Source organism: Exophiala oligosperma (assembly GCF_000835515.1).
Source record: "Exophiala oligosperma strain CBS 72588 unplaced genomic scaffold supercont1.7, whole genome shotgun sequence".
Taxonomy (NCBI): Eukaryota; Fungi; Ascomycota; class Eurotiomycetes; order Chaetothyriales; family Herpotrichiellaceae; genus Exophiala; species Exophiala oligosperma.
Window position 1 is genome coordinate 391,085 of NW_015622824.1, and position 16,385 is coordinate 407,469.

The 16,385-nt window shown below is 52.3% G+C and overlaps 6 protein-coding genes across 7 annotated transcripts; 3 read left to right on the forward strand and 3 right to left on the reverse strand.

The window, feature by feature from the left end:
• Positions 1-652: 652 nt before the first annotated feature.
• On the forward strand, positions 653-1,524 carry PV06_07455 (uncharacterized protein; the record flags this gene model as incomplete). Its single annotated transcript, XM_016408704.1, has 3 exons — positions 653-914; positions 1,113-1,273; positions 1,315-1,524. 3 exons carry the CDS (start codon positions 653-655, stop codon positions 1,522-1,524), a joined length of 633 nt encoding a protein of 210 aa, XP_016260458.1.
• A 193-nt stretch (positions 1,525-1,717) lies between these two features.
• On the forward strand, positions 1,718-4,186 carry PV06_07456 (uncharacterized protein; the record flags this gene model as incomplete). Its single annotated transcript, XM_016408705.1, has 1 exon — positions 1,718-4,186. The coding sequence occupies one exon, from the start codon at positions 1,718-1,720 to the stop codon at positions 4,184-4,186; it is 2,469 nt and encodes an 822-aa protein (XP_016260459.1).
• Positions 4,187-5,125: 939 nt separating this feature from the next.
• PV06_07457 lies at positions 5,126-6,333 on the reverse strand. Of its 2 annotated transcripts, XM_016408707.1 has the most exons (2): positions 5,947-6,333; positions 5,126-5,844 (listed from the first exon to the last, which is right to left on the reverse strand). In XM_016408707.1, exons 1-2 carry the CDS (start codon positions 5,967-5,969, stop codon positions 5,535-5,537), a joined length of 333 nt encoding a protein of 110 aa, XP_016260461.1. In that variant the 5' UTR covers positions 5,970-6,333; the 3' UTR covers positions 5,126-5,534. The 2 variants fall into 2 exon arrangements, with proteins under 2 accessions (XP_016260461.1, XP_016260460.1); XM_016408706.1 differs by having other exon boundaries at positions 5,126-6,333.
• Positions 6,334-6,530: 197 nt separating this feature from the next.
• On the reverse strand, positions 6,531-10,254 carry PV06_07458 (uncharacterized protein). Its single transcript, XM_016408708.1, has one exon. The coding sequence runs from the start codon at positions 9,640-9,642 to the stop codon at positions 6,973-6,975; it is 2,670 nt and encodes an 889-aa protein (XP_016260462.1). The 5' UTR covers positions 9,643-10,254; the 3' UTR covers positions 6,531-6,972.
• A 1,872-nt stretch (positions 10,255-12,126) lies between these two features.
• Positions 12,127-14,005, reverse strand: PV06_07459 (uncharacterized protein). The gene is made up of 5 exons (XM_016408709.1): positions 13,647-14,005; positions 13,440-13,577; positions 13,172-13,379; positions 12,353-12,991; positions 12,127-12,304 (listed from the first exon to the last, which is right to left on the reverse strand). The coding sequence occupies exons 1-5, from the start codon at positions 13,673-13,675 to the stop codon at positions 12,227-12,229; spliced, it is 1,092 nt and encodes a 363-aa protein (XP_016260463.1). The 5' UTR covers positions 13,676-14,005; the 3' UTR covers positions 12,127-12,226.
• Positions 14,006-14,277: 272 nt separating this feature from the next.
• Positions 14,278-16,224, forward strand: PV06_07460 (uncharacterized protein). Its single transcript, XM_016408710.1, has 2 exons — positions 14,278-14,645; positions 14,697-16,224. The coding sequence occupies exons 1-2, from the start codon at positions 14,534-14,536 to the stop codon at positions 15,827-15,829; spliced, it is 1,245 nt and encodes a 414-aa protein (XP_016260464.1). The 5' UTR covers positions 14,278-14,533; the 3' UTR covers positions 15,830-16,224.
• The last annotated feature ends 161 nt before the right edge of the window (positions 16,225-16,385 follow it).

The following is a 16,385-nucleotide window of genomic DNA, read 5'->3' on the forward strand; positions in this document are numbered from 1 at the left end:
GGGAACTCCAGTGATAATTATAGCCTTGTGCGTGAGCCGAAATGGCATAAGTCGCGAGTTTTGATGACCGAAGAGACTTATTGAGCGGGACAAGCAGCATTTTGTTCCATAGGTGGATCGTGTCACAAAACCATCAGCTCGGCGGCGTTGTACAGTAGTACCAAGCGGATGAAAAAAACATGCCGTACTCAGCTCCATCCTGTGCTATGTACGGAGTACTTGGGTACCAAACTAATCTCTTCACGCCCGACGAACGGTCCTCTCGGTAAGGACGAGGTAAAGTTGGGCTGGCTGGCAGCAAACTGAAACGCAAGGCCACCAGCACGCCTTTGTCGAATGCAGCTGGCGTGGAACTTCTGCAGGTGCCGTGACGAGGGTTATCTCTTAACTTCGTGAGGCTGATTTGGCTGAGATTTCATGGGTGGAGGGTGGATGGATGCTTATGTTGCCGCGCCCGATCTACAAGGTCCTTGACGCGGCCACTGGCTCGTATTAAGCTACAGTCAGAGGGGGGGGTGCAGGAGAATGGCATATTACTGAAGACGGCCCCCCGTTGCGAAATGCGCATGTGTCTTGTGTCTGGATTCTCGTTTATACTTGGTGACCCGTCCCTGGCAAATGTCTGTCTCGTTGTCGCCCCGTGTAGGTCCAAATGGCAGAGGTTGCGCCGCCTCGACCAGTTCGAGGAGGAACAGGTGTAGAAAGGGCCGGTGCAGGCGTAAGTCTTTCGCTGGCAGAGGCTAGCGAGGCTGCTACGGCGCCTGCGCCAGTGCCCTTTGCTCCAGGTATGCCTGCGCCTGCGCCCACGCCCATCGCTGCCCCTCAAACCTCGAACAATAATCAACACCACGCCACTGTCTTTTTGTCGCCGACCATTCGCATCACCAATTATGACTCCGGAGGCGCGACAAAGGGTATGTGTATTATGTGTTGCGCGAGCTTGTGTACAGTCTTTGTTATGTGAACCATCACTCAGCAGCCTCCTCTGGCCTAACTCTCTCTAGAGTATAGCCGTTTGCAGGGTTGCCACATGGCTATTCCCGTCCTCGACTTTGGTTCTTCCGTCATATCATTCACATGCTGACTGTACCGTGTGTCTTCCCTCCTCCCAGACACCCCACCTTCAAATACGAGTACCGTTCGCGACTCGACCCATGAATATATTTCAGGCCTGAAATCAACGCCGTCGGCCAGTATGAGTCCTGTCCTTGGCTCACCGGAGGGCCAGCCTGCCAATGCTGAGCAGGGCCTGGTGCTGGACCCAATCTCACGGGTGCGCTCAGATCTCCCATGCCCACTTGGGCGGCTTACAAGTGCTCACCAGACGCAAAGCAAATTCTAGAGCGAACTCAAGCCTCGAACAAGCTCCCTCCAAGCCAGCAAAGCGGTGTACCTTCAAAGTCCACTTATGCGGAGCCCGGCCTATCCGAAGATCTATACTCGGGCAGAATGTCTTCCGACCCGGCGCCCTTACGAAGAGTCGATAGCGGTGCTAGTAACAAGTTGACCAAGGACAAGAAGTGAGTGGTGCAAAGGCAATGAATGAAAAAGCAAATTACCTCTTCCTTCCTGGCCTCATGACTTCAGGGTTATCGTTGCTTGCACCTCTTTTCCACGCCGCCCCGCGCACATGTCTTCCACAGCCTCGTGGCCAGGACATGTACAAGGCTAACATGCATGCCTGCATAGGAAGGGTGTATCCTTTTTGAGTCGCATTATGGGCGGCCCAAAGAAGCGGGATTCGTTCGACCTGCGCGACGACACAATCTCAGAGCTTGCCGAGGACCGCTCGCCCGGGGTCGAGGCCGAAGTATTCTCTCAGCCGATCGGCTATATACCCAAGTTTCCTGCTCCTCCACGCTATATCAAGGTCAAAACACAGTACAGAAAAGAGAAGGATTTCGATCGATTGTTTCTGGCTCAGATAGCCCTTGATGCACCGAAACTGAAGTCCAGGAAGCCTTCGATAGACTCTAAAATACACGATATTAGAGACCCTCCGGCCACCTCTTCGGCTACGTCGACGGGCACGGCAAAGTCTGCAATATGGGCGATGGAGTTCTCGAGGGATGGCAAATACCTTGCCGCTGCCGGGCAAGACAAAAAGCTGAGGGTGTGGGAAGTCATCTCTAGCACGGAGGAGCGCGAGTTTGAGGAGAAGCTCGCAGAATCGGAAAACGATGGGAACAAGATCAAATTGAATGCTCCCGTCTTCAAGAACAAACTTGCAAGGGAGTACGATGGTCACACCTCGAGTATACTTGACCTCAGCTGGAGTAAGAACAACTTCCTATTATCCTCCTCGATGGACAAGACAGTTCGACTATACCATGTTAGTCGAGCCGAATGTTTGTGTGCCTTCAAGCACAACGACTTTGTGACGTCAATACAGTTCCATCCTCGTGATGATCGTTTCTTCCTGGCTGGATCTCTGGATTCCAAGTTGCGTTTATGGAGCATTCCTGACAAGAATGTGGCGTACTGGGCACAAGTGCCTGATATGGTTACCGCTGTTGCGTTCACACCCGACGGGAAGACCGCGATTGCTGGTTGTCTGAACGGTCTCTGCATTCTGTATGACACAGAGGGATTGAAAGCACATTCGCAAATCCATGTACGGTCAGCACGAGGAAAAAATGCGAAAGGAAGCAAAATCACCGGGATTGACACGATCGCCCTGCCCAGAGATAACGCGCCACCGGACGTTAAACTCCTGATCACGAGCAACGACTCCCGAATACGAATGTACAATTTGAAAGACAGGACGCTGGAAGTCAAATTTAGAGGAAACGAGAATACTTGCAGCCAGATCCACGCCTCTTTCAGCGACGATGGGAAGTATGTGATATGTGGAAGTGAGGACCGGAAGGCGTATATATGGCCTACTTCAGTACATGAGAGGCCGGACAACGATAAACGACCGATGGAAGTGTTTGAGGCGCATTCCGCGATTGTCACCACCGCCTTACTAGCTCCTGAAAAGACACGGAGGTTACTTGCACAGTCCGGGGATCCTTTGTACGACCTTTGTAATCCTCCCCCAGTGACCTTGTTCAGCCGTGCAGACTCGGTAATATCTTCCCGCGCGCCTACGAATAATAGTTCTGACGAGAAGAACCCCATATCTGAGAAACGGCTGTCGGGATCCCCAAAGCGTGCTCCTGAAAGCCCAGCTTTCCTTGCGCGGCATTCCCATCCAGGCGGTCAAATCATAGTGACGGCGGATTACACCGGACAAATCAAGGTGTTTCGGCAGGATTGTGCCTTCCAGAAACGCAAACACGAATCGTGGGACGCAGGGTCGGCGTTTTCTAAGAAGATGCTTGGTCGAAGCGGTTCTGTGACTACTCGCACCTCTACCACAAGTTCCACGCGTCGCAGCTCGTTTGTCATGGGTTCAAAGACTCAGTCAACGGACCGCATCCTAAGCTGGCGGAACTCGGTCAACGCGACAGTTGCTGGCAGTGCTACGTCGGCCAGCATGGTCGAGATTCGCGGATCAATGGGCAACGAACGGTCACGTAGTGCATCGCCGAAGAAACTGATCTCGCATCGACTGTCGCTACGAAAACCTTCGCCGCCGACCAAGAACGGCGCTCTTTCTCCGACATCTCCAGTGTACCACTCGCCCCTCAACCAGATGCAGAATGGGCCTTCGATAGCGGTAACCTCGCCTACCGTTGACTCCCCAGAAAGCTTCCATTCACCTGCACAGAAAACACCAGACTACGAAAAGCATATCTCACCGACGGACTTCAAGCCGATCAGAACAAACCCCTCGCCCTCAGACCTACCCCAGAACGATCCTCTCATGCTCATGGACCAGCAGTCGTTCCTCGCCTGGGACATCCGCAATACCCTGATACCCATGGCGAAACACACTCCTCGGACGCCCGGATACCTGGGTCCGGATGGCAATCCTCTGTCACGCGCCGAGAGTTATGTCAGTCAACTGTCCAGTGAAGTCACCGCGTCGGATCAGGAAGCACACAGTGCCAACGCCAGTGTGCATGATGGCGACGACGAGAGAGCCCGTGACGGTCGCAAGTCTCGCTCACGCAGGAGGAGCAGCAATGGCAGTGAGGGCGAACTGCGCTGTCGGAAATGTCGGGGTAAGACGTTCAAAGCGACCATGACCGACAAGGGCCAGACGTTCCGATGTAGAAAGTGTGGTACCGTGGTGTGAGTGATGCGCAATTTCGGGATCTCGGAAGACCACACCGTCGGACATGAAAATCTGTGCGGTAGGGTTCTGGCTGACCTCCTGATGGACCTTCCGGGCTCTGCGTCATGAGAAGAGACGGTTGGTGCACAATACATCAAGTCGGGTCGACGTCCACGCCTATAAATATAAGATACGGCATAAACAGCCACCCTCCCTGAGTCGGCAGCCAGCAATACTGGAAGTTGGCGATGAGAAACCATCAAATCTCTTCACGGTCCTCCTTCGACATCGACATACCCAGCCGTCGCCCATACCGACAACATTCACGCATGGCCACATTTACGAGTACGAAGTTTATGATTATGAAACCCTCGGGAATAGATTGTCGAGGACGTCGAAGTATTGGCAGTCTCTTTTTTTCTTTTTCTTTGGAAGACCAATTACTATTGTTACCCAGGGTATCTTGCTAGTCTTTGGGATACTTTTGACCCCAATAATGTATTAACAAAGGTATATTGATATAGCTGTGTGGACGTCCCCCACCCCTCCTTCAGCCGGGCGTCCTCCTATAGTCCTTGGATGTGTGTATAAATGCAGGACTTTGTTGAATACTGAATAAAGTACCTCGGGTACACATATCTTATGCTTTGGCTTTGGATATACGATATCCTTGTCAAAACCTTGCAACACGTCAAGTGTAGATCGAGGCCTGGTGGACGGCGCGGTACGGGGGAATTTATCTTCACCCAGGGTGGCTATCGCGTCACAGTGGTGAACGAGGTCTGGCTGTTTTGTACCGAGTACAGAGTACGGTGTACAGATCAAGTTATCATGACGGTCCCGGCCAACATGCACTGAGGCTGTTGTCCTCCGTGCGTGTCTCGGTCAAGCAGTTTACATCCTACAAGAAACATGCTGGGTACCTGGGTTACGGAATCACAGCATCATTTATTACGCACGTTGTCTTTTGTTTGACATTGTCATTGTTTTCAGATTTGCGCTATTCTTGGAAAACTGACTAGACCCATGTTGGCGCTGCTGGTGATGCGTTTCACAGCATTCGTTTGTTCTGTGTTCAGATTCTCCCGGGTGGTGGTTCCGATCCATCCCATCCTTGTCACTGTGCGGTGCAATTCCTTTTTTTTTGCCTTTGTGTTTTTGTGATTTTTGAAATTGTCGAAATCTCTTCCCCCGGGGTCTTGCACCACGACCGCCAGCCACCGTCGTTTTGGGCAAACGTCGACGACCAAGAGTCACTGACTTGGCATTGACCCTTCAGGAACAGTGATGGTTCTATTCCATCATTGTTCAAATTTTCGTCACCTGACTGGGGCGGCCGCCGCGAGGAGGAGAAGCGGCGGTAACGTGCCTACAAGTTTTCCTTGATGGCTTGCTCGAGGGCCCTCTTGTTGGCACCGACGACCTCGCCGACCTTTTCGCCGTTCTTGAAGAGCATAAAGGTGGGCATGGCGCGGACGCCGAGCTCCTGGGCGACGTCGGGGACCTCGTCGACGTCGATCTTGTAAAAGTCGACCTTGTCCTTGAACTCGGGCGACTCGGAGAACTTGACGACCTCGGGGGCGATGACCTTGCAAGGTCCGCACCAGGTCGCGAAGCAGTCGACGACGACGAGCTTGCCGGCGCCGGCCTCGTAGACCGAGGTCTTGAAGGAGGATTTGCTGTGGATTTGGTCAACGCCGTGTCTCGGGGGGTTAGAGGGACGAGGGGCATCATCCCGAGCTCGCTCTTCACGCAGCTTGGCCTGATGGTAGGCTACGTACTCTGCAAGGTTGTGGACACCCATTTTCGTTCGGGTCTGTGAAAAGTGGTTGGCGGGGGTCGTTGAGAAGAAGCGGGGGTTTGTTGGTTGTTTGCTGTGAAAAACACGACGAGGGGCTGGCTTCTTGATCGCTGCTGTTGCTGTGGCGAGTAGGGTGCGCTGCAATGTGCGGGACGAGGAACGGATTGATGAGGCCAGGGCGAAGGTATTTATCGACAAAACCGTTCGGGGGAGGGATATCGAGAGTGAGATGGAAGATACGAGAGAGTGTGGCAGGGATTCGGGGAGCAATTAAAAAAAGGAAATGGTGATGATGACGGGATCGGGAATCAAGGGCTGAAAGGTGTGTGAGCTTAGAAATGCAGAGGGAACAAGAAGCGGGACAAACGAAACACGCAGGCGACAAGTGCGCGCTCCTTCCAGCACAATGATTTGATATGAAGGCAATGACGCCACCAGATACGGCCGACTACAGAGGCCTCTCGCGTCAGATATTTGGAATACCCCAAGTCACGTGCGGAGTCACTTCATGCCGCTCTGTGGTTGCGATTACGACCAAGACTCAATAGGTATTGAGTAATCACGCATCAAATGAAGCCATGAACAGATTGTCCAGATTACCCAGAGTTATCAGGTATCTAATAAATGTGTCCATCTTCTTCCATTTCTCTTGTGGTACATATTGTGTCTTTTGGATTCCAATTTCTTCCTCGGCGGAACGTGATTACCATTCTTGATCCCGACTTTTTGTATTTGCATACACTTCCGCTTCACATCAAGCCCGCCATGGCAAATCAATTGCCTTGACTGTACATTAAATCGTTCAACGCTAAAGGCTCCAAATCATCCAAGCTATCCTTCTCCATTGTGTCATCTTCCATGGTCAAATGAGCGACATAAGGGGGTATCTTTTTATATCATCAAAATCGTCCGGCATACACAAGTCTCGTGTGCAATGCGTATCTTGGGCCGACTGGTATGGAAAAGAAAGGTGTGAACATAGGAAAATTGTATTCGCAACCCGGGTCTAGGGCTGCCTGGGAGGTGATTGTGATCGATGTTGAATCATCGTCTTCTTCTGAGGCAATCCCGGACTGCGTTGAGCCGTACTTGCTTGTGACACAGACGACGTTCTTCGTATATCCAGTAATTTGGCACTCCCGGCACTGATATGCCGAGCATGGCCGCCTTTGTACTCCACGCTCCGTGCTCGTAGAATTGGAACCCCTGCGAGTTCCGTGCCTGGCGTCACTGTCTCGAGCAATTCGCCGTCACTGGCTTCATCGTCCCCGTCTGAGCTAGACCGTCGAGATCCATCGGACGACTCTGCCCCGTATTCCTTCAAAAGACCTTCGCTGGATTTGGCTCTCGTAGCTTGACGCACCACAGTAGCCTGGCGTCCAAGGCCGGCGTGCCAAGTCTCGTCACCTCCTTGAATAGTGGGAACGGGTGGCACATCTGGAATAGGACTGTGCTGTCGTTCTCGCTCCAAGTCGATGACGTTGCTGCTCGCCCTACGTCCTGCTGATCCTACGGAATCACGGCGTGCGCCAGGTTCTGGATTCAGTCTGGTGAAATATTCGTCCTGCGCGAGTTCTTCTTCTTCTTCGGTCTCGAAACTACCCGGGACAGCATTTGGAGGTATCGAGGATACGCTTTGACGGAGCGGATGGCTCAAACCACCCGACATCCTCTTGGCAGGTTTACCAGAGAGCCATGAGCCTTCCGAGTCGACTGAGGCAAGAGACTGAGACAACATATGCCCGGAAACTGGCGCAGCACTTGCTTCGCTCTCCGCACTCCGTAGCTGTTGGCCTTCCAATGCGGGATTGCTGGAGGTTGTGGCCAGACTCATGCCATCAAGCGTGCCAGAATGGGATGGGCGGACAGTATGTTGTCCAGCAATCGCTTGAGCCGTACTCATAGCCTCAGGAGACTGCACACGAGAGTCTGGTGGTGAGATAGGAAACTCCGGGAGGTCTTCTCGAAATTTGGACATTGTTCGTTGAGGTACTCCTGAGGAGTCCGATTTTCGAAACGTACGTGGAACAACAACTGGAGGAGGCTGCTGCTTGCGGGCAAAAGACTCGCGAGAGGTATTAGAGAACTCTGAAGGTGTACTTCTGCCACGGTCTGCCGCGCTCGGCTTTCGTCTCGTTCCACGTCTGAAAAAGCTTGTCCACGAGCTTAGCTGTTGTTGTTGACTGCTCTGATCCGAAGCGCGCCGACCAGCAGATCCGTGGTCCGCAACGTCGGGAGCAGTCTCGCGTGCGAGTACAGATGTCTGGGATAAATTCTGGAGATCGGAGGGTCGATGAACAGGCGAGGTAGGCGGCGAGATCGTGGTGGCTTGTAGGGGTTGCTGGTTGATCTTGGCGTTTAATGGTGATATGGTTCGGAGAGGCGACCTGACTGGCACGACCGAACCTTCGTCTTCCTCATGATCAAAAGGGTCTTGCATGATGTCGACATCCTTTTCACCTTCGAATGGGTTTCTAATGCGGTTTGCAGGCCTTGTTTGAGAAGTGTCAAACTTATGCCCAGGCGAAGGGTCTTTGAAAGGATCGGCTGCTCGTTCTCGGCCAATAGGTGGTGCAGCAGTTGCGGCAAACTCTGAACTACCGGCACTCGCATTGCGAAGCCTCCTACCTCTCTGCTCCTCGGCTTCAGTCCCCAAGTCTGCAGGTCCCGTAGGTGATGCTGCGACAGGATAGCCTCTCAGTTCCTCTTCTCGCTGTCGATCGGCTTTACGTTGTAGCTTCCGCTGTAAACGTTCCCGGTCGGCGGCTTTCTTCCGCTCGTGTCGTCTCCGATCTCGATCCATTAGCTCTCTCAGAGCACCAGCATCCAGATCATCTGCCAATTCATCTATGCGCTTTCTGGACGCAGGGGCCTCCTCCTCGATGGCTTCCTGAACTGACGGTCTTATCCTCGCGGGTTGCTTCCCGGTCGATGAACGAGGATGACTGACATAAGTGAGAGTAGGCCGAGGTGCCAATGCGGCCAAAATCCCCACCTTGAACGACCCCTGATTTTCGAAATCTTCGGCATCTTGAATCACTTCAGGTAACGGTAATGACACCTTTGAATTGGGTCTTTGCAGCCGCCTGTTGAGATCCCCAGGGACGTTCTGTGTATCGCGACGTAATGGTCCGGAGCCGGAGTAAGATGCTGGCCGCTTCAGTCTATAGTCTGGCGAGCTCATGGCACGAATCTCTCGCTCCCGAGCATAGTCCTCCGCTTTCCTCTTGCTCGATTTCCGTCGCGTTAAGGTTGGATCGTATGTGCCACGTCTGGCCAACAGCGTCGGAGCCTGTGGCAAGGCTGTGAAGTCCTCTGGCCCAATGCTCATCTGAGAAGTAGGATCCTGAGCGTACACCTTTTGTCCATGAAGTGCACTCGGTTCGACGGCGGAGCTCCTTCGCCCATTCCACGTCTCCGAACCAGGACCACTCACCGGAGCAGTCTGGACCCGGGAGACATTCTTAGGAAGTCTCTGCTTCGACAGCCTTCGAGGTTTGTCATCTGGGCCTCGATGGGTCTGATTGCGAGCCATATTTCCCATCTCTTCGGCCCTGTCCGAGCCTGGCCTCGCTTTCAGGTCCTTTTCCTCTTTTTCGCCGAATGTATGCGGTCGTTGAAGATGTGGCTGGCTGGCGCGGGCGTTCTTGCGTCCACCGAACGGCCAAAATCCCATGCTGAACCCACGGAAAGGAAGGATGGATCCAACGCGAGAGGAGCGCCGTTAAGGGACGAGGTTATGTAGGGTGGGAGGATGATAAGGCTGGATTGAAGACATCAACAACGGTCCAGATAGTGGTTAATACGAATTCGCGATGGTTCTAATGGCAAAACGTTCTGCTGGTCTCGGGCAATGGTTGGCAGCAGGAGTTGGGGAGAAGATGGGAAGTGTTTTGCAGGAGAAAGCACCATGCGCACTGGCAGACGTAAGATGTTGGTGGAATGGAACCAGGTGACAGGTTCTAGACAGCAAAATGCTCGATGACGGCCGACAGTCGAGGCTATTGTTGTGGAGGGGGCTCCAGAAAGCACGTGTGAAATTAGACTGGAATGAGCGTCGGGATGATTGAGTCAACTAAGACCCAGCTTACTGATTGATTCGAGGGCGGCGGATGGTTGTAACGAGAGTGAAACGATGGAAAAGAGAAAAGCGATGGAAGGCGAAGTCTATGCAGGTCGTTTGACGGGGTTGTCGAAAGGGTGGTGGACGTGACGGAACGAGCGAATTGAGGGCGAAGGACGAGTTGGTGGTGGTGGTGGTGCTGATGTTAATAGCTGGTGGTAGAAGCCGCAAGCGACGAATGACGGAATGAGGGCGATGGATGTTTGAGAACTGGAAGAGAGCAAAGAGCGGCGTGCGGGCGGGTGCTGGAACGACACGCCAGGCACTGCATGAACAACGGGCACCAGCCCAGGCTAAACTTGCTTAAACTCTTCCTTTGCTGGGCGGTAGAGATTGGTGGACTTCAAATTACTCGTGCCCGGAGATCCATTCTTCTCTAGGCGTCCTTTACGCCTCCGCCTAGCTATCCAAGCCATGACACCAGCATGACCATCACAGCCATCGTGACCAGCCATCCTTTGATCTTCTTCTGATCTACGGACTACACTACTCAAGGTGGAACTGCTGGCAATCACAGGAACAAGGTTCAGCTTGTCCAGCAAAAACCCTGTTTGCACGAGCGAGAGCGTCACAGATTTACAACTGCTCTGGATGCGCGCATTGGTCGCCGTCACAGTACCGTCCCAATCAGCGCCTGTCCTCCATCCGACCAGTATGAGCGCGAGAAGAGACCTCTCCTGCCCCTGCACCCTCTACGATCGTCTCTGTTTAGGGACGGCACCCTCCAGCTACTGTACCTTAGCCTAGTGGCCCTAGGCCAAGATCATCAAACTTCCGTCGATACGATGACTCCAATCCCGAACCTGTGGTCTGTTTCTGACCGGCGGCCTGCAAATCCCTAAAAGGCAAGGGAGGCTCCTCTGAGCATGGACAGGCATGCGAGGTACAGGCGTAATACCAAGCGGAGTCCAAGCGGCGTCTGACATGCAAGGAACACGACAGAAGTTGAGGCACAAGTACCACGTAGTGGGCAAGATTGGTGAAGCATGGCTCGACACCCTCGTTCGCTATCCGTACTTTCGCACTTGGGCGTTCAGCAGCGATGAACAAGGTCGCAGGAGTGATGCGAGGCGCGGGGCTTGCCCCATATTGCCGTGTCGTCAACCATCACAATCTATCACTCTACACTCCATACGGACACAGAAAATAGTAACTTATAGAGTTACAAGTGGATTGGTGGCGCCCGACCGGTCTCTACTGGTACCAGTCGTCGCAAGTCTTCATTCATCTTGTGTTGGTGGGTGATGTGTGGTGACGTTTGACAGGTACATGTTGAATTGCGTTGCTGCAGCATGCTACCAGACTTCGACCTTGTTGACCAGGTACCAACTGCCAAGTACCAGTGACAACCGAGTTGACAATATTATTGTCCCTGGCTTGCGGACTTTGACTAGCCAGGTAGCTAATATGTAGTGTACTCGTGCCGGGATCGAACACAGTGAGTCCGTCCTGCATCGATCTTCTCCATTCCCGGCTTCATGTCTCGGACTCGATAATCCTGTTTCAAGACGTCTGCTCACGCATCTCGATATCCGTACGAGAGCTCCCAATGATGGGACAATCGTCGTCGCCACCGCTTTCCTCCGACCTCGTCGGCGTGTTCTACTACTGACTGTGCCTCCGTATGGGAACCACGCATCAATTGGCGGGTGCTGTCCCAAGACGGCGACGGAGAGTAACTAGAAAAACAAAGGCCGGAGCTACCTTTCTGTGTACCTACCGTAGTACGCGGTTGTGGCGCTTTTCCGGAGTATTTAACCGTCAGCGGCGCCTTGTTGGTCTATTGTATGCCGGTAATCTCTCGATACGCGAGTCACAATAGAAATAATTGCGCCTTTGACAGCCACTTCATTTCCGATTTATGCCAGTAATCCCAACGGTCGGACGAGGTCGGAATCTGATCAATCTGGGCCTCTAGCCACATGGCGGTCGAAAATATGGTCTGGATGGAAGATGCCGATGTTGCGAAGGGCACAGGCCTCCGTCAGTCAATCTTACCGTGTGATCCGAAAAACCAACAAGCCACTAACAACCGTGCACTATTTCAACAGCATCTTTTCGAATTCATTTCACCCTATATACGGATACCATCTGGCGACTAAAATATTCTCGCGTTCATCGTATGTAAGTTTTCTGTCTACAATCTTGGCCGTTGCTCCAAGGCTTCTTCCACTAACTTTGCTGCTGCTTGTGCACATCCGTACGAAGATTGGTACTGTAGATATCATTAGCTCAGTCTCGAGGGATGTTTCTGGTTACTGACGCCAGCTCCACCATGTCCATAATTGTGCACTGTCCAAACACCATTGATTTTTTCCTTCTCAATCCTGGCGCCTGCTTCTCGAACAGGTCTCAGGCCAACACCGTGTCGAATGACATCCAGGTGCTCGATACCCCTCCCGCCGGTCAATTCAGGGCAGATATCAACGCATCTCTTCATGATCCTAGTGGCAAGGCTCGGATCTGGCTGGGATTCCCAGTTCCCCTTTTGGTAGCATCCGCCCAGGATTGTACCACCACCGGCAGCCCTAGTCATAATGTAACAGGCTTCGTCCGGTCCATCGTCAGTCCCAGAAAGTGAATACATCGAAGGTGCTACGTTCCTCACGATCGTAATCTGCCCTCTCGCAGGAATGACCGTTTTGTCCATGACACCACCAAGCTTGGAGGCCGACAGTCCCGTGCAGTTGACCACGAGGTCTGCGGCACCACCAAGATGATGAACTCCTGGAGCTGCGGCATCCGAGATGTGTTTGAATACTGCTCTTTTGAAGACGGCACCGTTCTTTAGACATTGGGATACCAGCCAGGGCAAGTATATGGCTGTATTGATACACACTGAAGTAAAGCGCGTCGCATTGTCGACTCCAGGTTTAAGATCCTTCTTGGGTATCTCGCAAAACTACAATAAGATTAGCCCAAACCCACCGGAATTGATGCTGCAAACAATTGTGGAGGTACCGTCCAGCTTTACACCACCGCGCAGCAGGAAGCATGGCATGGAGGGCCTGTCCAGAGGAAACTTTGCAAACAAAGCCGCAGGTGCTGGTTGACTAGAGTTAGCCCAAATTGCAATACTTACATCGTCGAATATGGTACTGAACCATGGTTTCGGACTGAGAAGCTCAGCAAACCATGCTGCAGTCGTGGATGAAATGTCCTTCTTGCGATTGTAAATCTCACATTTTTGGAAGTGAACTCCCGCTTCAGGGTGGTTACGTGCTAGGTCTGCGAGTGGCGCCCATGTATTCTTGTCCCATTCCTGTGATGGTGTACCAGTCACCGAGACTCTAGGCAGATCGCATAAGGTTCAGTCTTAAAAATTGTGTCTCTGTATCTGTGTGACTCACGGCATGTAGTTCGCCCCGGCCCAGGGTGAAGCATACTCAATATCATAATCTCCTGGCATATGCTTTGCAGCGACTGTGACCTTGAACTTCGGATTCTGGGTCAATAATAGTGCAGTTGTCAAGCCAACTACACCAGCTCTAACAAGATCTGAGTGTTAGAGGGCCGCCATGCTTATCAGAATTCAAATGCAGTGAAGCACAACTTACCCAACCACGACAATTGTCTTTTCTGACATAACTGTTCAAGGGTGAGGTTGGTGGTGAATACCAGACTATTGTGAGTGGTCCAACCGACCCCTGAATGAACTTTTCTTTTATTTTTCAGCAGTGAATATGAAGAAAACTCTGCCTACGCAAAAAAGGGTTTCTCTTGCCTGAGGACCTGACAATAGAGAGGAGAACAATAGGCGTGACTATTGAGGACCTGAAGGAAATTTTACTTCTTGTGATGGATACGCAACAAATGTAGAGATAGATTTCTTAAATACTCTCGTCCTTCCTCTCACGCCACCATCGTGAAATCCAGTATCAGTTCATGACAACTACTCGCAGGGCGTCTTTTGTCTGTGGACCAGTTCTCTAAGTGTCCCGTTCAGGTAGCTGCTATCCTCTTGGTTTCCATATCTACCCGCTAACTGTCTTCGGCAGAGTTTCCTATCCGCATCATCCAGCTTATTCCCCCTTTGGCAGGGGGCAGTTTAGTTAAGGTGACAAGTGCAACAGGTAAGCCACACACTGGCAGCCACGCCTAGTGACCCCCTCACCTCGCCTAACTTGCTTCATTTTCCCTCCCTTTCCCTCTGTTCGGGCACCGTGCTGTCTGCCTAAGGGTCGGTGTCTTGGGGGCTCCTGGCTGAAGTCAGTCAATCAAAGAGCCTCCTTGACACTGCACCTCCGCAATCAGTTACGACCATATGTGCCCTGTGAAATCATCACGAAGCCCCTGCACAAGTCCATCAGGAGCGGCCGAACATCACTTTGTCCACGCTGTCTCTTCCATTTACGACGTTTCTCCATGTCTCTTTGAGGCCTCTGGACACATACTCTCTCTTTGACAACCTCCCGATGCTCTGGTCAATGGATCTTGGGCAATCATGGCTGACCATGCATTCTCTACGCAGCTTCCCAGCATGGTCCGAAAGCCTAAGGCTGTATGGCCTGGACTGGTCAAAATGGGCATGTATCAGAAGCAGATAGCTGGAGATGGTATGTTCTCGGCCCTGCGTTTGATTGTCTGGCATGCTGATATGATTATAGGCAATTGTCTGTTTGCATCTCTCTCTGACCAACTCTACGGCACACCGGCGAAACACCCCGAGATACGTGCGAGCATTATCGACCACATGCGAACCTGCCGACCAGTCTTCGAGCATTATGTCCACAAGGATGATGTGCAACAACGCCGAACCCTCCGTTCTGCTGCAAATGCCGTCCGTCAAGAGCCAGAAGACGCGTTTGAAGCGTACCTTTCCCTCATGTCGCGACCTGGAACCTACGGTGGAGAACCTGAGTTGGTCGCCTTCTGTCAGGTCTTTGACCAGGACGTGACGGTCCACCTTCCACGCATTCAGAACTTCAACAGAGATTCGATCTCCTACACAAATGAACACCGATACAATACTTCTATTGCAGCACCCCTGCACATCTGTTACGGCGGAGACGAGGTCACGCGAGCACACTATGACTCAGCCCGAAGCCGAGACGGTTCAACTCCTCGAAGCCGCAATAGCCCTCTCCTCAGACCTCAAGATGCTCCTCGAAACTCCATCAGCGGCACTCTATCTTCCTCCCCAGTGTCGAGCCTTACTTCAAGAGCCATTCGCAACAGCAGAGCAGAATTATCCTCCGAGCTCATCCAAGACTTTCTCCAGAAGAGCAAGAAAGAGACAGAAATCAACCTAGACCAGCTCAATGACAAGTATCGCGCTAGAAGCCCGTCGGTAACTTCATCACAACGCAGCTCGAGCTCAAAGAGATCCCTAGACGATGATGGAGAACCAATTCGATCAAACAAACGTGCCGACAGACGCAAGAGCGCTCGAAAGCGTGGAGACATTGCAGTTACCATTCCAGACCCAGACGGTGAACTTTCGCCACGTCTCCTCGTCGAATCCCCTGGACCAGACACACCTCTGAGCACTCAAGACACCGATGTTTCGTCTGATGCCCCCCTTCAAGAGCGCCCAACTACTACAGTCAAAGCCATGCCGGTAGTCCTTGACGATGACCACTCGAACTACAAGCATGTTTCTCGTAGCACGAAGCAAGCATCGCAGCAACAAGCTCGTCCGTCCGTTCACGTCCTCAAACATAGACCACAACCATCTGAGTCCTCCAGCCCACGAATGATTTCGGTTGCAGAGAGACCAAAATCGACATTGCGAGCATAATCACAGCACACGGTCGAAGGAGTTTGGTGGTCAAACACGCGTGGGACATTTGGTGTCTGTTTTGCCTTGGTGAGGTGTTCTGTGAAGCGATCCGGATTTGCATATGAATGATACCCCCCTTTCCAGCATAGCGTTGCGGCGAGTATGGCATAAGGGTACTGCGTAAAGAGAATCGAGTTCAAGGGGAAAAAAAGAACTCGCCTAGAAGGGCAGTCGATCTTGGGTTGCCTGGCGCCTTTTTTTTTTAAACACGAAATGATTTATGAAGTCGACGGTCACATCATAGAGAAGATCAATATCTGATCGACCCCCAGCAGCAGCACAGGGAAGCTGACTTGTTGGATCTTGCGTTCTTTTCTTTGTCCCTCTCAGCAGTGGTCTGGGAGAGACTACTAGGTACTTATGGTAGAAAACCAACACCCTGATACAGGTGACGTTCCCCTCGGCTTGTAGTTTGCGCAACGTTGACTTTTGTATCGTGTTGGCCTTTGCAAGGTTGATGTACTTTGATCTTCACCTACGGGTGAAGCGTCGAAATGTATGGTCGGTGCCGCCC

Bases quoted from the DNA above. Each gene is read 5' to 3' on its own strand.
- PV06_07457 (XM_016408706.1), bottom strand. From the start codon at position 5,969: ATGGGTGTCCACAACCTTGCAGAGTACGTAGCCTACCATCAGGCCAAG.
- PV06_07458 (XM_016408708.1), bottom strand. From the start codon at position 9,642: ATGGGATTTTGGCCGTTCGGTGGACGCAAGAACGCCCGCGCCAGCCAG.
- PV06_07459 (XM_016408709.1), bottom strand. From the start codon at position 13,675: ATGTCAGAAAAGACAATTGTCGTGGTTGG. The intron at 13,578-13,646 runs GTAAGTTGTGCT...AGATCTTGTTAG, and splicing joins AAGACAATTGTCGTGGTTGG to AGCTGGTGTAGTTGGCTTGA. The intron at 13,380-13,439 runs GTGAGTCACACA...CGATCTGCCTAG, and splicing joins GCCGGGGCGAACTACATGCC to AGTCTCGGTGACTGGTACAC.
- PV06_07460 (XM_016408710.1), top strand. From the start codon at position 14,534: ATGGCTGACCATGCATTCTCTACGCAGCTTCCCAGCATGGTCCGAAAG. The intron at 14,646-14,696 runs GTATGTTCTCGG...ATATGATTATAG, and splicing joins GAAGCAGATAGCTGGAGATG to GCAATTGTCTGTTTGCATCT.